General features: G+C 41.2%; 1 protein-coding gene across 1 annotated transcript in view; it reads right to left on the bottom strand.

Moving 5' to 3' along the window:
* Positions 1-1,702: 1,702 nt before the first annotated feature.
* LOC108790910 (aryl-hydrocarbon-interacting protein-like 1) overlaps positions 1,703-24,009 on the bottom strand; it is an 81,086-nt gene continuing 58,779 nt past the window's right edge. Inside the window, exons 4-5 of the mRNA XM_018561269.1 lie at positions 2,216-2,365; positions 1,703-1,980 (exon numbers count right to left, since the gene is read on the bottom strand). Coding sequence (XP_018416771.1) covers positions 1,703-1,980; positions 2,216-2,365 — 428 coding nt within the window. The remainder of the gene's footprint in view (positions 1,981-2,215; positions 2,366-24,009) is intronic.

The raw sequence follows: 24,009 nt of genomic DNA on the forward strand, positions 1-24,009 counted from the left end.
AATTGTGATGGCTAGACCAAGCAACCAACAGGACCACACCATATGTATATTCCGTTTTACACCTATAACAATGAGCATCCACAGAACAATGCATAGTTGCTAGTCTGGAAAGAGTATAGTATATGTGCAAAAATTTCACCTGAAGGAATCTCTCCATAGGAGAGATGACTGTAGTCATATACATCTGCACACAGGCCTCCAAACCTTCTTTTGACAGTTAGGGAATATCAGCCTTCCATTTTTCAAACAAGTGAGGCAATGTGGGGCAGTCAACACATGTGAAGCAAAAGTAGAGCAACGAGAGGGTTATAAAACCTATCCCTCATCAAGAAGAGGTCAGTACAGTCAGATTAAACAGTCACTCGGTGTAGGAAACTGACACTGAGTCACAGTTGCAAATATCTAAAAAAACATGACGGGATATGCCATATTAAGTCCGGAGTCTATCAAATCCCAGCAACACCCCTCTCAGCATAATATGTTTGACAATCTTTATACCATAGCGGGCCCAAACCTGGGGATCAAGAAACGAACGAAAATGCTATAAATGCGGATTATCCCATAATGGTAAATATGATCAAGCTTAACCAGCCTCCCTCGCGCCCTAATCCACACAGCCAACATGGTACGCATTAGCTTGGTGACGGCAATGTTAGAGTCTAGACCCCGAAACACCAAATTACGGAGTCCTGCATAGGAGCCCAAAAGGGTCACCGCCAATATATTCGGATCTTGAGAAAACTACCACCGTACCGTTACTAATACCACAGCCCAGTAATAAGTTTGAAAGCAGGGTAGGCATAGCCCTCCTTCATAAAGGGGAAGATGCTGAACCACCATGGAGACCCGGGGACACCAACCAGCCCATATAAAGGTGGAAAGAATTCCATCTAGTTTGCAATGAAGGAGTTAGGGATGAGCACGGGGGTATTACGAAAAAAATGAAAATTCAGGGAGAAACACGAGAAAGGATGAAGTATATATTATCCTCCAATTATTGAGAAGGGTCATTGTGTACCACCAAGCCCAAATACTTATAACATGGAAACTCTAAGGAGGGGGGAAGCTGGGGATAGGAGGGTCCGAGCAGAAAGGGTAGGGATTTTCCCCAGTTAATCCAGAGTCCAGAACAGGAGCCAAAACGATTGCTAGTCTCTAGAGCAGAAGATGGGGGACGGACCAACATTACCCAGATAAAGCAAAGTGCCCTCCGTGTAAAGGGAGAGTTTTTTTTCAGGATTCCTTGCCGGAATACCCCTGACCTGCGCTGAAGCGTGGAGCAAAATAGCTAGGAGCTCCAATGCCAGTGCAAAAAGGCCAAGCAAGAGAGGACAAGGACACCCCTTTCTCTTGCCCCGGCACAGGCCAAAGGGTCAAGATAGAATATTATTTATACGTACCCTCACGGTCAGTTGAGAATATAATAGCCGAACCCAGGCAACAAAATTAGGTCCAAGACCAAACCTACGTAGGACCGCAAACAAGAAATGCAATTCAACAGAGGCTTTCTCAGCATCCAAAGAGGCTATTGCTTCAGAGCCCACAGTACCACGCATCTTATCCACATTAGTAAGCAGTTGTTGCAAGTTAATATGCGTACCCCTACCGGGCATAAAACCAGTTTGATCACAATTAATCACAAAGCGATGACCGAGTTTAATAGCGTAGCCAATCATTCGGGTCAGGATTTTCACATCCACATTCACAGCGAGATTGGGTGGTAAGAAGAGCACTGATCAGGATCCTTACCAGGCTTGGGCACTACTACAATAATAGCCTCCATCATTGAGGAGGGAAGAGCACCTGCCCTCAAGGCCTCCAGCAGAGTGTTAAGTAAGCGTGGAGCAATTCCCTCTACATGGGTTTTATAAAACTCAACTGGGAATCCATCCAGGCCAGGCGTCTTGCCAGCTTTTAGGGAAGACATTGCAGCCTGCAGCTCCTCCGCAGTGAAAGGTTCATCCAACCAATCCCGAGATGCTGAGGGAAGCGTCGGGAAGTTAACAGAGTTCAGATACAGACGGGTCCAAGTCAGAATAGGTCACCTTGAAGGCATACAACTCGTAAAACAAACCGAAGCATGCAGTAATACTACTTTACTGTTTTGACTTAGGGGTCAGTCAAAACAGTCCCAGCGGGATCCACCATTCGAGCCACATTGGCATGCTCCCATGTTCTCTCACCAACCAGGCCAAAATCCTGCCATTCCTCTCACCCTCCTCAAACACACGTTGAGACTGATATAGCAGACACTTCTGGGTAGCAGACGTGTTCAGTAATATGGGATTCCGGGACGCCCACAGCATATCCGAGTACATAGTGGGATCAGGAGAAGTTGATGAGTCCCACACCACAGCAGGGGAGGCTGTTCAAGGACCAAAAATCATGGATGGCAGTAGTAATTAGTGGCTCCACTCGCTCATCTGAAAGCCAAACTACTAGTCTCCACAAGCGATCAGAGGGCACCGAAGAGGTCTCAATACTGAACAGGAGTGGAGCATGGTCAGAGATCCCCCTAGGCAGAATGGAGACAACCCGCATCCTCTGGAAAACAGCAGCACTAACGTACCAAAGATCAATTTGTGAGAAGGCCCTTGGGTTAGAGCTTACAAAGGGCTGATTATTATTATTATTATTACATAGTATTTATATAGCGCCAACAGTTTGCGCAGCGCTTTACAATATAAGGAAGACATTACAGTTACAATACAATTCAAGACAAGATGGTAAGGAGGGCCCTGCCCCTGAGGGCTTACAATCTAAAAGAGGAGGGGGAAATGATACATGAGGTAGCTGTGGGAATGAATTATGTGAGAATGTGAAGGTTCAGTGGTTAGGTTGAGGTGGGATAGGCTTCCCTGAAGAGATGAGTCTTTAGGGAACGCCTAAAGGCAGTCAAGGTGGGAGATAGACGGACAGGTTGGGGTAAAGAGTTCCAGAGGATGGGAGAGACTCTAGAGAAGTCCTGGAGGCGAGTATGGGAGGAGTGGACAAGGGAGCTGGAAAGCAGGAGGTCAATGGATGAGCGGAGGGGACGGTTAGGGTGATACTTTGAGACAAGGTCTGAGATATATCCGGGGGCGGAGTTGTGGATGGCTTTATAGGTGACTGTTAATATTTTGAATTTTATCCTCTGGGCGAGTGGAAGCCAGTGCAGGGATTGGCAGAGGGGGGATGCAGACACTGAGCGGTTGGTAAGGTGAATGAGTCTGGCAGCTGCATTCATGATGACCCCCTTCCTGCTTCCAAGTGACAGCGCTTAAGCATAGTATTTGTCCGCTTTGGCTCTGTATGCTACATGGTGGGAGGCAAGGGAAAAATTCACATGTCTCCCCATATCTGGAAGTACCAGGTATATCTCAGGTCTTGGGCAGTGCAGCAAGTTTAAGGAAAGTCTAGGCTTCTTATCTTGCCTGCTGTCTAGCAAACCTTTAACTTTGCCCTGCAATTGCGTGTAATGCTGGAAGAATCAGAATGTAAATCGGGAGATGCACAGCTGTCTAATATAATACAGATAATACTACTTAAAATGCATACTAAAACAAAATATTTCCTTTAATTATACTGATTAGAATTTACATCCAAGAAAAGCTATAAATACATTTTCTTTGAAAAGGTATTTCTCTAGTTTTTGCCTCTTAAAATGGCTTGTTACATCATACCAGAGTCTGCCAACTATGAAGCAGTATAAACATAATGCCAGTCATGGTATGCATGAACATTTTTTCCACTACTTCAAATCACGGTCATCTGGGTGGAAGTCAGTTTTGTCAGTGGAATCTTAGGTCATGAGTTAAAAGGCATTACTAAATTTTTTCTTAATTATTATTAGCTCTGAAAACACTGAGCTATCACAGGCAGCCTATTCAGTGGCTGTGCAGCTAAACTGATCTTTAAAAGTCTTCAAGCAACAGTTCCTTTCATTTTCTTTCCCCCTTGGTTATCAACTATTCTTGTGAATTTAATTTGGAATGTACACCTGTTATTTAGTAGCAAACACAATGCTGTAGACAGAAAGGTAGCAAATTAGATGCCAGTGTTTATTTCTAGGATACGATACAGTATGGTGTATTTTATAAAGGTAAAATGTTAAGCTATAGATTAAAAAAACACACCAATTAATGCAGTTATGTACTCATTAAACAACCATTAACCCTTTCGCTGCAAAGCTCTGCATTCCACTTTTAACCTCAATTTTTGCAAGTGTTCACCTTTTTTTATTTTCAACTGCTGCTTTTAGGGTTTGTAAAAGACCACACAAACCATACAATTCCTTATAGCAAAGGGCCTGTAGAATAAAAAGATGCTGCTACTAATTTTGTAGGCCCTGCGATAATTTTACAAATGTTTATTAACTCAATATTAAACTGATAAAAATGCACATTTCAATCAATAAAAGCCCACTGAAATCAATATCAGTGCACACAAAAAAAAACACTTTTCCCACTAAATCTAAAAGATTAAACTGAAGTGAGTTAATAGATAACAAATATTTTTAAATTGTGCCTTTATACAAACTGGTAAAAAAAATAAAGGAATGCAAAACTGTAAATAAGCAACTTATGTTAAAAATCTGTGACGAAACTAACGAAAAATCGTATTTCGTACGAATCCGAATTGAGTTTCGGACACGAATTACGAAATAACGGATATTCCGAAACGAAACAAATTTTCTGATGGCGCACAAGTCTACCTATCACAGCTCTCTCCTCTGCTAACAACCCACCGCAGTGTCACTTCTAATCTCTATAATCTCTATAATCTCCACTGCCTTTGCGGGGGATTGGAAGGGGACCTTGCTGTTATCTGTGTGGCCCCGAAAGTGCTTGTCTGGTATTGAAACTTTATCCTGGTGTGCTGGTGAAATCTGTATTGCCTTCTATTATAAGTTCATGGTCGCTGAAGCGACTATGAGCTTATAGCAGAAGGTTGAAAGCCAGTGACATGGCTGGCAGGAAAAGGGTTAAAGACCAATCGAACTAAATACATGCTATAAATATTCAGGGGGCAGGAGAACAAAAGGTGTTTAAAGCTGTACAGTTCATTTTGTTTAGAAAGCTACTGCAGTCACAAAATAGAAAAGCCTATCCCCTGCCAGCAAGCTGAAATTAAAGAACCCTTGCTCTCTATGTGAAAGCATTGATCTCTCTGCAGTTTTACTTTAACCTAGGTTGTTTCACAGCCTTCTGTATGCTGTAAATGAGGAGGATAGGCACTAGCGTAGCTTTTTCCATTTTTTTAAATCTCACTTTCTAAATCATCAAGCCTGATTTGTTTGGATCTACACAAAGAACATTACTAGGTGGATGCAGAATATTGAATACCTTCCCTAGATGGATACAGAATATTGTCTACCTTTCCTACTCTTACGCACATTATTAAGAAAACTGCATTATTAATTAAAGGTGGTGTCACCCTGACCATGATTGTGACAGACCTTTGTGAACCACAAGAGTTACACAACAGAATAGTAATTTAGCAGGAACAACAGTCCACATTTATGTATTTCAGCTGTTACTTCATGTTTTTATGTGGGTTTAGCTAAAAAAATGTATTTCCACATTTGCAGTCAAATTTGAGAAACCACACCTATATGTTTGTTATGTAGTCACATTCATACAGCAAGGTCCTGAGGCAGCCACAGCGTCCCAGGTTGTGTGCCACGCGTTCCCTTGCGGCCAATCACATTGTGGCTGGAGGGTGTGGCTGTGGTGCCATTCACTTCAATGCCACGCCCCCTCCCGCCCCACAGCAAAGTGAGCTGGCCGCAATGTGATCCAATTGGGTCAGAATGCACTGTGGCTGGTGTGAACTAGCCCTAAGAGTTCTTAGCAACCTGTGATGCTCTGTCCGGCTTCCTGCCCAGCTCACTGACATCATTGGTTGCCAGGAAGCTGAGCGGGATGCTCTGGCTGCCGTCCCGCCAAGCTCCTGGCAACCAATGAGCTGGGCGGGAGGGGACAGAAAACCGCTGACAACACGACTCTAACACAACTGCCCGTCCCACTGCATCTGCCGAAATGCACCCCCAGAGCACTATCAGCAGCAACCCCCTGCACTATCAGCAGCAAACATCCATTCCCCCCGCTCTACTGCCTCAGACGCTGTGGGACGATAGAGTAGAGATATACGGCGTACCTAAAAATATATTTCTTTCCTTCCTAGTTGTTTCTTTGGAGCAGGTATATATATAGGCAGCTTCTATTGTTGAGAATAGCTTGCAATGTGCAATTAATGCACAGATTGGGGTGAATTTAATTAATGTACAATATACCACCCAATTCCTGAACCTTTGCTGTAGTACATCCTACAGGTGTACACTTCACAGTCAGGTTTAGGGTATCCCCAATCATGTTATTTAAAGGAATTGTGCATTGTAAAATGTGCTTCCTATTGACTTTAATAGGGTTCACATTAAAGTTTTAAATTTGCGGACTTTTTGAAGAGTTTGCAGGACCTCCCATGAATTGAACCTGCACACCCAGTGCTCAGTGCCACCCATAAAGCTGCAACTGGTGAAGCATCCAGGTAACATATTTGAATGGATAGTCTTGACAAATTTTAACCGCTAAGGCCTGTGACTACTTCAAAGAGGTCTTAGTGGCCTCCCTCACTGATCTCCTACTCTTATGGTTACTCACTGTAAACCAGTCTTTTTTTGTATGGTTACAGCTGCTCCGTATTCTTGTTATTTCTATGTTTGGCCAATAATAGAAAAATGATTCAATGGAAATTGAGCTTGGAGTGGTGGCTACTTTACAACACACACATGGACCAGAGGGAATTAAATTATCCACCCTCCAGAAGGAAGGACAGGGTCCACACCAATTCAGAGATGATTTGAGAAGCTACAGCTGAGTGATGCACAAATAAGATACATTTTTGTTAATACTTGGGGTACTTGAATGCATTTTTAACGTTTAACTCCCGGGTTTAGTGTCACTTTATGTGATCTAGGACAGTGGCTGCCAACCAGTGGTCCGTGAAAAAATTTTCACGGACCACTGGTACCACTGGAAGTGTCACGGAGGATTCGGGGCTGCTTCTCACTGACTCAAGCAGCGACTGTCACAAAGAATGCGCGGCTCTCAGAGTGCAGGCTCTCCAGGAGGCGGGGAATCCCGTCCGTACGCGGACTGAGCAGGCTGCGGGACATAGAAAAAGTGGGGAGAAGCCAGGTAATAGTGGCTCAGTGTGGGGGAAGGGGAGGCATGGGGGTGGTTGGGGGCAGTGCTGAAGCTAGGGGGGGCATGTGCCCTGGGCGCCGCCGGCAGGGCCAGTGGGAGGCACACCCGAATCTATGTATGTATGTATGTGTATATATACTGTATGTATATATAGATATATTCTCATATTTTTTGTTTCCTCATATATAAATATATTCTCATATGTGTGTGTGTATATTATAGATAGATAGACACACACACATATCAGAATATATGTATATATGAGGAAACAAAAAATATGAGAATATATATATTTTAAAAAAAATCATATTAGTGGTCCGTGTGATTTAAAATTATGAATTTAGTGGTCCATGAGGTCCGAACGGTTGGTGACCGCTGATCTAGGCGAAGAAAGACCATTATTACAAACTATGTGTTTGTTATTATGGTAGAATAAACACAGCTTCAGGTATTCAGTTATATACTAGTACTAATAACACTAATAAATCTGAATAACCAGTCATTGAATTGTGTTGACTGGAGAAAAATGATTAGGCAATACAGAGAATCATTGCTGGAAGCTAGTCAAGCTGATTATAGGAACTGTAAGTGATAACATATCAGCCCTCAGATCCTGTAGTGGTCGGACATAGACACACAATTTTCAGGACACATCCTTTGAACTATAATCTCGCCACTCAGCTGCTGGCAGCTGCAAAGTGATGTATCTGTCCGGAAACAAACTTATATCTTTTGATCATGAATTCTTATGAAAACAAGCCAAATAACTAGTAGTAGAGTTGCGTCTACTTCCTGCATACATAATGAGCTCACCATGCCCAGCGTTTCCTTTACCACCCACATCAGTCAACACCAATGTACTGTGCAGTTATCATTGACTCCTGCTTGACTTCAAAAGATACTAATCCTCCATACACAAGTATTTATTTTCTTATGGACAGTAAATAATGAAACTAGTTACTGACATTTGTTATGCATTATGGAGAAAAGAAAGTTTGTGAATTCTGTGAAGCCAAGCATGGATGGGAAGATGTCTTTCTGAGAACAATGGGCAGGGAGATATTGGTCCATTCAATATAGCACTAGAATCTGCTACGGTTCCTGTCTAACTGATTGAAGCTGCATACTGTTCTACATTGCTTCTATCTCTCCTGTTGTTGAGAAAAGGGAAGGATCTCCCAGGTCACACATATATTTTCTGCAGTATAGATTGTTTATGGACACAATGGTCAAGCCTGCTGATTCTGGAAAATTAATCATCCAAACAAACCCAACCACCCTCATAGGTTTGTCCGCACCCCAATGTTGTCTCATTTCTAGATAAATCATAGTATACCTAAGTATATCTATCATAACGATCAAGTTTTATCTGAATGCACACTAATAAAATCCACTTCCGGCGCATAAGACATGTGATATTCTTCTCCTTTACACACTTCAGTTACATGGGAGGCTGCTCCACAGAATCAGGGAACCTTAAATAATACAAGAAAAGAAAGCACAGAGTGCCTGAACTACAGTCTTACCTACCGCAGACAGACTAAAGAGCAAAAAGCCACCAATCGGAGCTCCTCTTAAATTTGCCAGTTCCAAGTGCTCTTTCATAGGCCCTCCACAGAAGACCGTTCTTAGCCAATCAGCGATCACATGAACCAATCAGAATCAACCATATGTTACTAATCTTTATCTATTGGGCACTTTACAAACCTAAATAAAGCACCAGAGTATAAGTGTCTAAACTCAATACACTGAGACCTTATGACAGACTCAGGCTCCAATGCCCTAATCAGGATCAGCTGCTCAAGCACCAATTTATCATCTCCACAACTCCACCTTAGCTGTATACCCATTGGATTGGAGACGGCTAACACTCGCAGTACATAGGACATTCAAAAAAATGTATCAGATTTTAAAAAAAACAACGTGATCTTCACTGATGCTAAATTCATCCTCACTATTGATTATATTATAAACTGGCCTACATATGATAAATTGCTTATGTACAGATAAATCAGACCTGTGTAGTTATATGCAATTATATATGAAATAATTAAATAAATGGATATACATACTATTAAAATCCCATCTCGACGTATATATAAAACATATATAACCATCAATAGAATCTATAAATTGTATAAAAAGTATAAGTTTAGATCAATAGCTCCAAATTTGCAGGTCTAACCCCTATAACCCAATATACATTCTAACATAATACTAAATAGACTATTCTGAATTAAAGAGGCCATCCAACAAGTCCCACAGTACCTACATTTCATTCTGAGCACACTAAATTCTCTATCTACCCCCTCTTTTTCTAATTTACTGATGCCTCAAAAGCCTAATTGAGGCCACGAGACAATTTAGGCGATTATATCCAGTACATTTCTCTCTGTCTCACAAATTTTTAAGTCTTGCCACTTTATTCCCATTGTCTGGGATTGCTTCAATACCCAGCAATTTTAAGATCTCCAGGGAGGCATTATGATGTGTTAGGAAGTGTCTGGGTACAGAATGGTCTTTAGATTTTTTTCAAGATGTTATGCTTGTGTTCGCTGAACCTCACTCGAAGCTGCCTCGTTGTTCTGCCTATGTATGTGAAGTATCCCACACGGGTAAAGAAGGCCATAAACAACAAACTGTGTGCTGCAATTAAATTGCCTAATGGAAAATACAGTACCATTACTACCCGTCACCTCCTTGTTTTCGGTGCCAAATAAAGGCACAGGAACCACAATTTGGCACACTACACTTGTAACAACCTGTTCGACCAAACAAGCCTAGCCCCGACCTCTTAGGTTTCTTGGGACCTACCTTGCTCAGAGCAAGCAGAATCCTCAGTGTTTTTGGCCTCTTAAAAATCACATTGGGCACTGGGGGTAAAGCCTCTTTCATAATGGGGGTCTTCTTTCAGAACCCTTTTAATATCTTTTTAAGATTCTGGATAATTGAAAGGCATCTTTGTTAAATTATGTGCTGAAAGACAAGTTATATGCCTGACTATCATTTATTATTGGACTTTTCCTCCTGTATTTGTATATGCTTCATATATACTGACTCAATAAACTTTTTATATCCTTTCTCTAAGAATGTTTGTAGTCATCAGTCATCAGTCATCATGTTAATGTCTGTAGTCATCAGTCTTAGTACATGTCTTCATTAACCTACCAAATTGCCCCTCAGGGATATTCTGCAGCCACCTAGGATTATGTCCACTTATAGCATGTATGTATGAGTTTGCGGCCGTGGGCTTAAAATACGTTTTGGAAGTAATAGATCTATTATCATCCAAGCCTAGTTCCAGGTCCAAAAACATCAAGGTTTTCTCATTACATGTGTGAACTCAATTGAGTATGGATTTTGGTTGTAGTGAGGCACAAATTCTATTATCTCCTCATGGCTCCCATCCCAAATTAACACAAAATTATTAATGTATCTTGCATAGAGGATCAGGTTTGCCCCAAACGGGTTATTGGTCCAGATATAATTCTGCTCCCAAAAACTCATGATGAGGTTAGCAGAGCTTGGGGCAAACCTGGCCCCCATAGCAGTGCCTTTCACCTGTGTATAAAATTTGTCCACAAATGAAAATAGTTGTGTGTTAGCTCAAGAGAAAAATTAATTTGACGTGAATTAATGGTTCTAGATTGGGAAATGAAATACTGGACAGCCTAAATGCCAAATCTGTGTTTGATAGAAGTATACAAGAAAGAATCATCCAGGATGCCCACAGGTAAGTGTCCTTCCACTGGTAATGTTTTAAGATTTCAAGCATGTGCCCAGAATTGCGTACATATGATGGCAATTCATGTACTATTGGCTGTAGAAAGAAACTGATGAACCTTGTTAGATTGTATGTCAAACAGTTTATACCCTCTACCATGGGTCTCCCAGGTGGCTTTTCAACATTTTTATGTATTTTTGGCAAGTGGTAAAAGTGGGGTGTGACTGTATGTTGTATACATAATAATTCAATTCCGACTTGGTGATAATGAAAAAGGAACCCCCACTCCTACCTGAACTTAAAATCACCAAAGTCCTTGGTAAAGGCAATTACAATAATGTCCTTGGCGCACCAGATTTATATCCCAGCTGGTATGTTGTTTAATCAGATTAGCTGAAGGAATTGTTTTTTAAAAAAAAAAAACATTTCAAAGAGAACATATGTAAAAAAAATGAAGAGGTTACCTTAAGCCAACGACAACTTGTAGGCCCAGAGATTATGCAAATCTTTATTTTTCCTATAAAAGTCTACCTTTACCTCTCTCCTTTAGCCTCCAGTGTTTTCCTATTGTTTATAATTGCCATCCATCATAATATAAGACCAGTAGGCAGCCCCAAGAGCTGAGCGGGTACAGAAGAAAACTCAATTTACTTAAAAAGTCAAGATTTAACTTTAACTGTCTTTATGTTTATATCTACTAATCAATTTGAAATTCGGTTTTCACTGAAGGTAGTCTCTACATTTGTTTTTTTAATCAGCTGCTCAGTTTGAATGGTCCAGGCTTGTGAGAGGTTTACTTTAAAGAATCAAATGGAATTTGGATGGCAATGCAACTACTAAATCAACCTTATTTAACCATGTTTTCATGGAACCCTGGGGTTTCTTCATCAGTGAGCAATTTCTGACTGTCAGATATGTAACCATTGTCACCAACATTCTTTTTAGCTATCTGTAAGTGGAGTATTCTTCCCATTCACCACAAATGTAAAGAGCATTCTTCCCACTGACCACAATGCAAATGTATTGTGAGATGAGTAATTATGAGCAGGGGCTCCCAAATCTTGTGTTTTGACATGGTGTAACAAGCATTAAGTTTATCCAAGCACTGTTTTGAATAGTACCATGTGGGTAACCATTTTCTATCTACAGGACTTTATTTTCTTTGGCTTGTGTGCCATAAAGTAGTCTGGTCATCAGCAGCTGTCTACAGTACTACTGTTCTGTCAGATTTGTTATCAGCTGCGGATCCTCTGGATCACCTAAGATTTATGGGTTCTAACAATACAATTGTTTTTCTCTTTAAATTTAAATTGTGGCTCCCCCATCCTCCCTTTTTCTCTTCCTTTCATATCTTCTTTCCCTCTGTTGTATCCTTGTCTTGTTTGTTGTGTGTCTATGTTATGTCGTTACTGCCAGGTGGCTTTTAGGTGACGCAATCTACCTCACTTGGTACTGGTATCTTGCCCGTCGTATCATGTTTCTAGTTGGCTGCAGGAGGCCCACGGGCCTCACCCACCTCAGCTGAGTTGGTCCCATCCAGCATGGGCCATTGCACCTGAGTCCCCCTTGATAGGGGTAGGTATCTAGACGGGTTAAGTCTCGCTCTAGGGCAATTTTACATATTTTACATATTTGATGATGGTATTCATTGTTGCCATGTTATTATGTTCTACAATGCGCACTTATTGCTGCCTTTGTAAGGGTGGTTTGTTCCCCCCTTCTTCTTTTTGTATGTTTCTACGATCTATTCTTTGTGCAAAACTGTAATAAAAGATATTTCTGTAAAAAAAATTAAAAAATGTAAATGGTGGAATTGGCAGATGTATTGTTTTGCTGCTCAACCACATACCTACATGTAATTTTGATGGCTTATTAATTTAAAAGGCAGGACACAAAATCTCAGGATATTTGGTTGGCCATTTTGGGTTGGTTTTGATAGATAAGGAAAGCCCAGCCATGTTTTGGGCAGAACACGTGTGGACGTAGACAGGGACAGATACCCAGCCTGTGTGGGAAAGTTAGGGGTATTCAGGCAGAGTGTTCCGGCCTGTTAGGGATAGATCAGGGTTCCTCCGGAGTCCTGCATCGGGAATCCAAGTCAGATAAAAGACTCCCAGTTGCCTGTGGCCCAATCAGTATCGCCGCTGTGAGTGCGGGAAAAGTGCATAATCCCTCCGCTGAACGAATACCGCTGCTTCCGGTTAACGTGTTGTAAATAACAGCTTCTGCAGATACGCATTGTGTGCTTGGGGATTATACTTGTGCCAGTAAGTGGGAAGTGCCTACAGTGCTAACTAATCCAACTACAGCTTATAACGGATGTGACTGTACTGTGTATCTGTGGCCTTCATGCCTGAAGGCCACAGTACAGATACACAGAATATAAATAAAAAAAAGTTAAAAAAAATAAAAGTCACAAATAAAAAAATTAAACCCCCCCCCATGTTTAAGTTCACTAAACTGATGAGCGGTAAAAGCTTTTAATGCGCCGCCTATGGCCAATTTTGGGTAATGTCGTTTTTTTGAGGTTTTACGTGCATGCGCAATTTTAAGGCTTGACATGTTTGGTGTCTCTTTACCCGACGTGACCCCGTCTTTTATATTTTACCAAAAAATTTGGTAATAAATGTTTTACAATTTAATATAGGGGGAACTGTTTTTTAAAAAAAAAATCGGTAGTTTGCTCTTAATATATTAAAAAATAAAAACCCCAGTGGTGATTAAATACCACCAAAATAAAGCTCTATGTGTCCCCAAAAAAGGGTATAAAATTCATTTCAGTACAGCGTTGCATGACGGAATAAATGTCAGTCAAAGTACCGCAGCGCTGAATACTGAAAAATGGCCTGGATGGGAAGGGGGTTTAACACCCCGGATGTCAACTGGTTAAATAAAGATTTTTTGTTTGGACCCCAGTACTGTACTATAATTAGAAGTGGCAATGACGCATTAATATATGTAGCGCCCTCTAAAATGTCACTACTAAATCTAGTGAATATCTGGATTGTAACCAGTGTCTAGATACTGATTATTCAGAGCTCTGCATTCTACTGGTGTCCCTGAGTCTGCTGGATTGATTGCTCCTCCTATTGCTGAGGAAAAGGGAGCCCTAGCATACAGTGCGGGAAGATCCATCCTCAGACTATGACCTGACCCTGACCAATCCATGAGTAGGATGACTCAGAGGCATAACACAGGGCAGGTGATAAAAGGTCTGGGGACACTGTGCAGAGGTCTCTTCCCCCTGGGGGCCTCTCCTTAGGAGGTCTCTGTGTTACAGACGAATGGCCTGGGCCTCAGCACATGGCAGGTGCTGGGGGCCTAGAGGCCTAGGACACCATGGGAAATTTACTTGGGGACCCATACACGTGGCAGGTGTTGGGTGCCTTGTTCTAAGAAGATACTACTACTAATCTGTGGTGCTCCTTGGCAGTTGCAGATGCTGAGGGCACAGAGATTCCAGATGCTGAAGAGGAAAAGACCTGATGGAAGCTGGGCCAAGGTAGAGTCTTCTTGTTGAGGGGGTACCGCAGAGGAGCTGGTTAGAGCATCCGTCTGGGACCCACAAGAGAGATCCCTCACCCTATTCCAGGTATCTGTTCTAGAAGAAGCCAGAGGTTCTTACCTGAGTCCAGAGATAGCTACTCTTCATATAGATTGCTGGACCATCCTGGCTGTCCGCAGTGTTCTAGAAGAAACCATTGGTCACTCTGACCGAATCCCATTGCTATGGGCCTTAGCCGTTGCTAAGGGAGAAAGCAGTCCTTTGAAGAATCCGCCAGGGCATCCTACAGACCCCAAATCCTCTCTCCTGTTAATCCTTGCAAATAAATCTACAAAAAAGACCATAAGACTGGAGTCCATTCTGTCCGTGAGTGTCGGTGTGCTGTTGCTGATCAAAGATGGCCGGTGCGAACAGGTAGGAGAACTTCAATTAATATACAGCGGCTCCTTCGGGGGTGAGCACTACATATAGTTGCTTTGTTTGACTGCCTCCGTTTTGGTCACAAGTTTGTTGTATACACAACCTGGCGTGCTAACATTGAACACAAACAAAAGTTTTCATCAAGAATGGTTGCACCAGCAAAAATCTAGCATTCACAAAATGTATTACATCTATTTACATAAAAAGAGTGGGAAAGAGTAAAACCCCTTTTTAAATGCAGCTTATGTCATCATTTGAGAGAATCGCCTAATTTCCTTTGAATTTGGTGTATGTTACACAAATAAGGAAGTAAGAGGAAATATCCTCCTAAGGGCACACAGGTGGCATTAAACCCCAAAACAAGCTGTAACCCTTCCCCATTTTATCAACTAACGAAAAAAGCTTTGGACTGAGTTTGCTTTTGACTATACTTCTTATAAATTTATATTATGGGGTAAAACTTTGTATCATAAAGGCTGCTAGCATTACAGAAGGGATGTTTAGGCTATTAGGGCTGTTGCCATCACAGGAAGATGTTTAAAGTGGTTTACTATAAATTGTGGGGATGATATTTAAACCTTACGGGATGAGTAATTATGTCATAATGTATTTATGAAGTGTTTCACACTTTGAAGGAGAACGCATATGTGGGCTACTTTGTATATTTAGGCTTAGTCTAGTACTAGTCAAAAGGTGCTAAGCCACAAGTTCACTTACTCCCCCTTCCCCACTTTTTTAAGAGAGTTAGGGGTCTATTCACAAAGCTGCCGAAGGATCTGGCCATAGCTTCGGTTGATCCTTTGGCTAGTTCCGGCCCCAGGACCCCTTCGGTTCAGTAGAACCGAGGGGGTGCTGTACGGGCTATTCACAATAGCCCGTACAGCTCCCGATCATTGCCGAGCGGCTCGGTCGAGCCGATTGCATATGCATCGGCTCGGCCGAGCTGCGCTAAAAGCCGAAGCTGGCTTCTCTCCCTTCGTGATCGTTCCGGAACAAACATTACCCGAAGGGCTACCTCTCCAGCCTTGTAAGTAGGAGACAGCCCAACAGTTTCCCTTATAAGTGCGGCCGCAAAGCCACCAAAGAAAAAGTGAGTAACTTGGTTACCTATCGATACAATTGTATCCACTGTTGTAATACAGTGTAGTTGCTCACACCAGTGACTGCCTGTCATTCTGCTGATACATTAACCCTGACTGCTCCGTCCTATCATTTGGAGTGTTTGCCTCACTTCACTTCTGATCGGTCATTCACTCGGCTGCCCTCGGCAGCTTTGTGAATAGACCCCTAAGTATGTGCTACTCGGGAAGAGGTGCTGCTTTGTCTTGCATGGCACAGGTTTACATTAAAAAAACTTCAAGTTTATGGTAAAGAGAAGTGTTAAATAAAACTAGTTAAAAGTATAGAAAAAAAGCAATTTGATATAGTACCTGTATTTTCAGATGTTCTCCTGCAGAAGGGGTATGTAGTGTTTGTGACCTCACTGGATTAGCCTGTTTGCTTGATGCTACAAACACTGCAGGCCTTTGCATCACCACTCTGCACATGGCAAGCAATGTGACTGTGGAAGTCTGTTTTTCTTCCATGAATCATGATCAAGTTTGTAGCTGTGACACCACTTACATTCCCTGTGGCTTTTTGCACAGCAATAAAAAGGCACAGCATTCTATGACTATTCTGGATATAACATAAATATTTAAAAACTATACCACAGCTCGAAGTATATTATAGTCAACTGAACTAACATTACTCACAGTTCCAGACAGCCTACTATGATATCCACTAAAAACTAACCCACTTGTGAAGTATGCAGTTGTCCTAAGAAACTAAACCATCTCACTGAACCAATAGTCAGGCTGCTGAAAAACCGTTTAGAGATGTTTTCATCTGTTCATCTAGTTCATGTTCTCAGTAAAAGTATTTAGCCAGTGGTTACAGTATGTTGGTTTACTTTCCTCTTTTGAAAGTGCCTGACCCTTGTCAGGTGTATTTACTAAGCATAGGGATGTCAAAATGGAGTGTTGGGTTTACCTATAGTACAGGAGTCTAAACCTTGCTTGGAAAAACTACAATAAGGACCTCTGGAACCCATAGTGAAAAAGAGCTGTGATTGATGGAAGAGTGACTGAGTGTATGAATGTTAACATAACTAGACATATGAGTTTCGTTTCTTTACGAACTGAAATTCAGACATTTGAATGTAGTCGAATTTCGGATGCATCCAACTTTCCGAATTCAAATCCAAATGCATTTGAATTTCTAATTGGCAAAATACGAAAGTACGCAATTCTTATGATAACGAAAATTCAGATGCATCCACATATCAGTTGGAATTAACTGATGTGTTAAAGGTAACAAAACAAAAAAGAAAAGACCCTTTAGGTCTGGTAGGTGTGTTAGGGGGACCCCGGTGCGAAAAAAGCATGGGGTCCCCCCAATATCCCTTACCAGACCCTTGATCTGAAAGGAAAGGGGGGGGGGGCGGTTGCGGTGCTCCCCACTCATACACCATACCAGGCCACTTGCCCAAAGACAAGGGCCTCTTCCCCACAACCCTTGCTCAGTGTCTGCAGGCAGCGGGGCTTATCTGAATCTGGGTGCCCCCTTTCATAACCACACCCGTCCCACACCTACCCCCACTACTCATTAACCAAATAAACAGTAACATAGTAAATAAACACACCACACTGGTTTGAAAAGTGCTTTATTAATAAACACACCACATAGGGGTCTATTCACAAAACTGCCGTAGGCAGCCGAGTGAATGACCGACCTAAACCGAAGTGAGCCGAACGCTGTTCGGCTATTCACTTCAGGCTGGTACGGCTAATTTCAGCTGTATATCGGCTGAAATCAGCCGTACATCGGGTGGCTTCGGGTCGGCCGAACATGCTCAGCATGTTTGGCCGACCCGAAGTGCAGAAGGAGTTCGACTCAGCCGATCCAACATCTGGATCGTCTAAACCGAACCTCCGGCAGGCTACTCGCTGATAGAGAACTGCAGCAGAGGGCGGGTACAATGCTAGTTTACTATTGGCTATTGCAAATTGAAATAGCCAATAGGAATTTTGCAATGCATTCCTATGGGCAAAAATTTTTTTTGTCTTTTTTCTATTCTGACACGGCTCCGTGTCAGAATAAAGAAAAAAAAAGAAAAAGCAGTGTTTCTCTCCTTGGCGGCCGGAGTGGGAGACTCCCGGAGCGCCCGGGAGAGTTTGCTGTCTGGAGATCAGTGTCCCTGGTTAGCTGGTAACCAGGGACGCTGATCTCTCTGCAAGTGACCGGAGCCAGCCGTAAGATCACGGCTGGCTCCGCCCAGCTGTCAGAAGCAGGCATGTGAGTAAAATAGAGCAGAGGTTCCCATTCAACCCCATGCTGAGCTCCTCTTGTTTTTTGTTTTTAACTCGGCATGGGATAGGTACTCTACTTTTTACTGACATCATACTACATTGGTCATGGCTTGTGTGACCATAGGCATTTTTTATGTATTTATTGTATATTATTAGTGCGCAGCTTTGTCCTGCTTATGACCTCAAACTAACAGCAAATGATATGGATATTTTCATGGTTAAGGTATGTACATGTGTACTTGGCAGATTAATCAGCATTACATCATATAAATTATAAGGTTTGTGCAAAAAAACAAATTCTTGTTTTATGACTGCCTGAATTAAATGTACTTTTTGAACAGCAACTACTTAAACACATAATTCATATTACAAGCCTCTGACACTTCATGTAGAAGTATATGAAAACATCAGTGGAAGACCCATTTGCAACATGTGGTCAAAAATATTGCTATGTCCTAAAGCCATACTCAGAAGGTGAACAATTAACTTTACTAATTGCTAAAAATTGGATACAGAAACCATCTCCTGAGGGGGAAGGACCACATCTGGCTGTAAAATCTGTATAGCAGGGGAATCCTGGGTAAGTATGGGGGAACATGTATTTGCAAAGGTTTTTTTTCAGTTCATAATAATCAAAATAACATAGTGCTTGTTTGCATAAACTTTTTTAGCCTCTGTTGAATCATTGCACACTTTACCATCCCCCAGCTTCTACAATTATTATCATATAATGAGTTGGCATTATGACATCATCATGTCACAATGGCAGTATCACCCATAAGCACTGGCAAGCTGCCCGCATAACTGATAGAATAAGAGTAGTGATCTAGGACATGCTATTCATTACTATGTAGTTTGTGGTCATCACTCCCCGTCTCAGATAATTGAAAAGTCCACATATGCTTTGGCCTTGGGTGAACGAGGTTAAGGGGAGACTTACTACCTTATTCTAAATGTTTTCCTTAAAACGATAGGTTTGTGATGGTATGGCAATTTTTATTGTAATAATGCACACATAAAACAAAGGTAAACGTGTTTACTATTATGTGCATTACATATTCATTCAGACTATGCATTCATCATCCCTGGATCTCTTACATTTATATTTATACTATTGTTTAGTCCACCTCTTGTAGTAGTGTCACATTGTTAACAGCCATGTATCTTCAATGAGAGTTATGCACGTTTTACCATGTTGTCAAATTGAACTGTAGCAAAAAATACTTCCTGTTTTAGTTGTCAAATGATTTTTTATTTTGTTCAGCCACAATTGTGAATAATGCACTCTTCACATTACACAACCAGGAAGAAAGTGCTATTTCTTCTTGTGCTAGCTTTGCTACATCATGGATCAACCCCTAGTTAATTGGAAAGAGGTGACAATGCTGATTTATTGTCCATTGTCCTTTCAAAGTCCCAATAAAAATGTGGTAATAACCAGTAAAATAAGCCAAGTGCTGAATAATTCAGATAGTGCAAAAAAATAAAAAATAGAAAAAAGGAGAGAAAACGAAAAAAAAGTTCCCTTAAGCTTAATCTTCCAATCAACAGTCCCCCCAGGTAGTGGGTACTCACCAGAGGTGGTGAATATGTATAATCACTCAATTGGGACTTTAAAAGGAATCAATAGTGTGTCTTTACTGAGATCTTTTGATAATTTTGTTGCTTGATATTTTTTGTTACTTTGTATTCAACGGATAATGCACATATCAATTTTTGTACAACGTGTTTCTCGTCATTGGAATCACTTAGCACTTAATTAATGCTCTAACCACCTTTATCACAAATTCATTGGGATTCAAGTTGATTAAGTCAGGTACATTTATTACACCGTATTTATTATTACACTTTAGAAGTTAAATGGTTTAGATATTTAATTATTAATCAACTTTATTTAATTCACGGTTTATTATCCACCGATTTATGTTAATTATGAGGATCTGTTTATATTCTCATTCATAATAATAGTGTTCATTTAGTTTTAACATATAAACTCACCTTTTGCGCTGTGTTAATGGCAGAATCACCAGGTGAAAATAAACAAAACAAAAAGCTTGAAAAAGGAAACTAATACAACGGCTACAGATAAGTACTGGTAAGCTGCAATATATCAGGTTTTTGTTTTGTTGCAGACATTTGCAATGTCAGTAAAGCTACTTTGCCATGTCAAGATATTTAGTAAAATGCGTCCCTGCTCTAATCTAATGAGCATCCAAACTGATACAAATATAAAGAGCAATATTTTTTAAGCTGCCTTGGTCTGTAAATCTCATCCATTTAGGGTTAACATCTACTTTAACTGTATGTATTTACAGGAATAGGGATTACATTATAAATTGTTGGGTGAATGTAACTTACTACTGTGGAGAACTAAAGAAGATCTCTGGGCAGACGTTTTATTAACCCTCACAGTGGGGCTACCCCCGCACTACAAGGGTTTACTCACCCAATCCTTGGAGCTGTCTTGCTCTTAGACCGGCCATTCCATCCTCATTCCCCCTCTGCTACAGTGGTCTAAGGATCCTCAAGACATCACATATTTTGGACATGAGGACATTAAAGGACATACCATCACTGCAGCGTAGGAGGTGACAGACTGGAGGGAGTGCTGTGACAGCCGACCGGCTCTGAGGTTCGTGTGAATATAACTTTTTTTTCCTGGCCTCCTCATTTCAGCATATCTATGGGTCAGCTCCGCCATAAGTATGCTGAGGAGAGGCCAGGAAACGAAAAAATTACAGTAAGTATGAGATAATTCATATTCCTGGCCTCCTCGTGTCAGCATACCTATGGCGGAGCTGACCCATAGCTATGCTGACATGAGGATAGGCCAGTAAACGAAAATTATGGTAAGTATGAGACAACAATTTTCTGTATTTAGCACCTAGATGAAAATGAGCAGTTAACCCATGCAATGCGGGGGTAGTCCCTCTGCAAAGGTTAATAAAAGTTTTTCCCAGAGTTCTTCCTTAAGGGCCTAATGAATAGCTGGAAAAATTGTAAGCATTAATGACTTTATATACTTTGACTGCTTGGGGAATTACCTCACTCATTCATGGTTGAGAATGATAATTTTACTAATGTCTACTAAATGTTTACTATTTAATTGTAGACTAAGGACAATAAATTGCTTTTTGGTGGTAGAACAGGTATTCCTCAGTTAACGACCGAGTTCCGTTCCTACGACCAAGTCGTTAAACGGATTGGTCGTTAAGTGAGGAACTCTATACAGTACTGTACTGCATTAGTACAGTACTGTATAGCGTTGCCGATGTACAGTACCGAACAGTGTACTGTACATCGGGCAATGGAAATACTTACCGGGACCTGCAGTGAAGATCGGAGGACGTCACTTCCGCCGGCGACAAAGCGCGCTGACGCGCAAGGTCGGAGGTCGATCGGCGGTCCGTCGTAAGTGCGAGTGGTCGCAAAACAGGTAAATCGGTAAGCGAGGATCATCTGTATTTACTTTTTTAATGACTAGGGGAGCTAATATTTATTAGCACACAACCCTTAATAAGAAACCCCTGGGGGGAATTAATTTAAAGTAAAGTGGCAGTTGGCTAGCGGTCTCAAGCTGACCATATACTGTTTTATAAAAAAAGTGCTTGATTCCAAACAAGTTGGGACGCTGTGTAAAATCTACATAAAACCAGAATGCAATGATTTGCAAATCTTATAAATCTGTATTATATTCACAATAGAAAATAGAAAACATACCACATTTTAAAACTGAGAAAATGTTCCATTTTAAGAAAAAGAAAAGATATTTTTGAAATTGATGGCAGCAACAGGTCTCAAAAAAGTTGGAACAGGGCAACAAAAAGCTGACAAAGTAAGTGGTACTAACAACGAAGAGCTGGAAGAACATTTTGCAGCTAATTAGGTTAATTTGCAACAGGTCAGTAACATACTTAGGTATAAAAAGAACATCTTAGAGAGTCAGAGTGTCTCAGAAGTAAAGATGGGCAGAAGTTCACCAATCTGTGAAACGCATCTAAAAATGGTCAAACAATTTCAGAATAATGTACATCATCTACAGTACATAATAACATCAAAAGATTCAGAGAATCTTGAGAAATCTCTGTGTGCAAGGGACAAGCCCGAAATGGAATATTGGATGCTTGTGATCTTCGGGCCCTTAGATGGCACTGCATCAAAAGCAGGCATGATTGTGTGATGGACATCACTGCATGGGCTCAAGAACACTTCCAAAATCACTGTCTGTGAACACAGTTCACTGTGCCATCCAAAAATGCAAGTTAAAACTGTATTTTGCACAGAAGAACCCATAGATGAACATGATCCAGATCAAAGCTCATTTAATATGGTCTGTTGAATGTGGAAAACTGCCCAGACGAATCAAAATTTGACATTCTTTTTTGCCAACCATGGGCCTTGTGTTCTCTGAACTAAAGAGGAGAGGGATATTTTGGCTTGTTATCAGTGCTCAGTTCAAAAGCCTGCATGCACTCTTGATAGTATGGGGGTGCATTAGTATGTATGAAATAGGCAATTTGCACATCTGGGGAGGCACCATCAATATTGAAAGCTATATCCAGGTTTTAGAGCAGTATATGCTCCCATCCAGACAACTTTTTTTCAGGGTAGGTCTTGCATATTGCAGCAGGACAATGCTAAACCACACACTGCATCTATGACAACAGCATGTCTTTGTAGTAGTAGAGTCCGGGTGATTACTTGGCCTGCCTGCAGTCCAGACCTTTCACAAATTGAAAATATTTGGCACATCTCAAAACATAAAATACGACAAAGAAGACCAAGGACTGTTGAGCAGTTAGAATACTATATCAGGCAAGAATGGGACAACATTCCTCTCCCAGCAACTGGTCTCCTCAGTTCCCAGATATTTACAGAGTGTTAAAAGAAGAGGGGAGGGTGCACCATGGTAAACATGGCCCTATCCCAACTTTTGTGATAGGTGTTGCTGCCATCAATTTCAAAGTGATCTTATTTTTTTCTTAAAATGGTACATTTTCTAAGTTTAAACGTGTGATATCTTTATATACTATTTTCTTGTGTGAATAAAATATGAGTTTGAGAGCTGCTATTTATTGCATTGTGTTTTTATGTAGATTTTACAAAATGTCCCCACTTTTTGGAATTGGGGTTGTACGTATGTGCACAGGCCTCCAAAACCCTGACCTTGCAGCTGAATCTTGGATCATTCTGATAGGTAAAGCTTCAGCACTTTCTGACAGTGCCAAAGCTTTCCCAACTCTTCCTGCCTGTAAATTTTTGTTGGACAGTAAATCTGGGTACACACGGAGCAAATTTTGGCCTATTCAGCAGGATCCCTTCAACAGAAGTGGATCATTAGATTTACTTTTGTTGAAGGCAATGAGCTGCAAGAACTCTACGTGTATGTACACAGCACACAATGTACACTGCGGGAGGTTCATTCATCCATACTGTTAGCTTGGATAGAGGAATCTGTCATCATTTTGGTCAGCCTGGGAGGCTGAATGGAAAAAATATGACTAGCTTAAGGCTGATCATACACTCTCTCTTTCTTGAGCGAAAAACTCTTTATTAGTTAGCATGGATGGTGGAATTCCCCCCCCAAATAAGCTATCTTAAATGTATATATAGCCTGAATCTAAAGTTTACTGATTAGCTGCTGTCACTGTTCAGCCTATAATTTTTTTTGGCCCTAAACTGTTGCTTTTGGAACACATTCTTTCTTATTTTTAATACATTTTTGGAAGCGCTTCAAACATTGGACTTTTTGGGAAAATATCATGGCTCATTGGGATAGCGATGTTGCAAAGCACTCACAGTTGGTAACCCAGATGCGGTTTA

The sequence above is a fragment of the Nanorana parkeri genome, unplaced genomic scaffold, assembly GCF_000935625.1.
Source record: "Nanorana parkeri isolate BGI_ZX_2015 unplaced genomic scaffold, ASM93562v1 scaffold512, whole genome shotgun sequence".
Classification (NCBI taxonomy): domain Eukaryota; kingdom Metazoa; phylum Chordata; class Amphibia; order Anura; family Dicroglossidae; genus Nanorana; species Nanorana parkeri.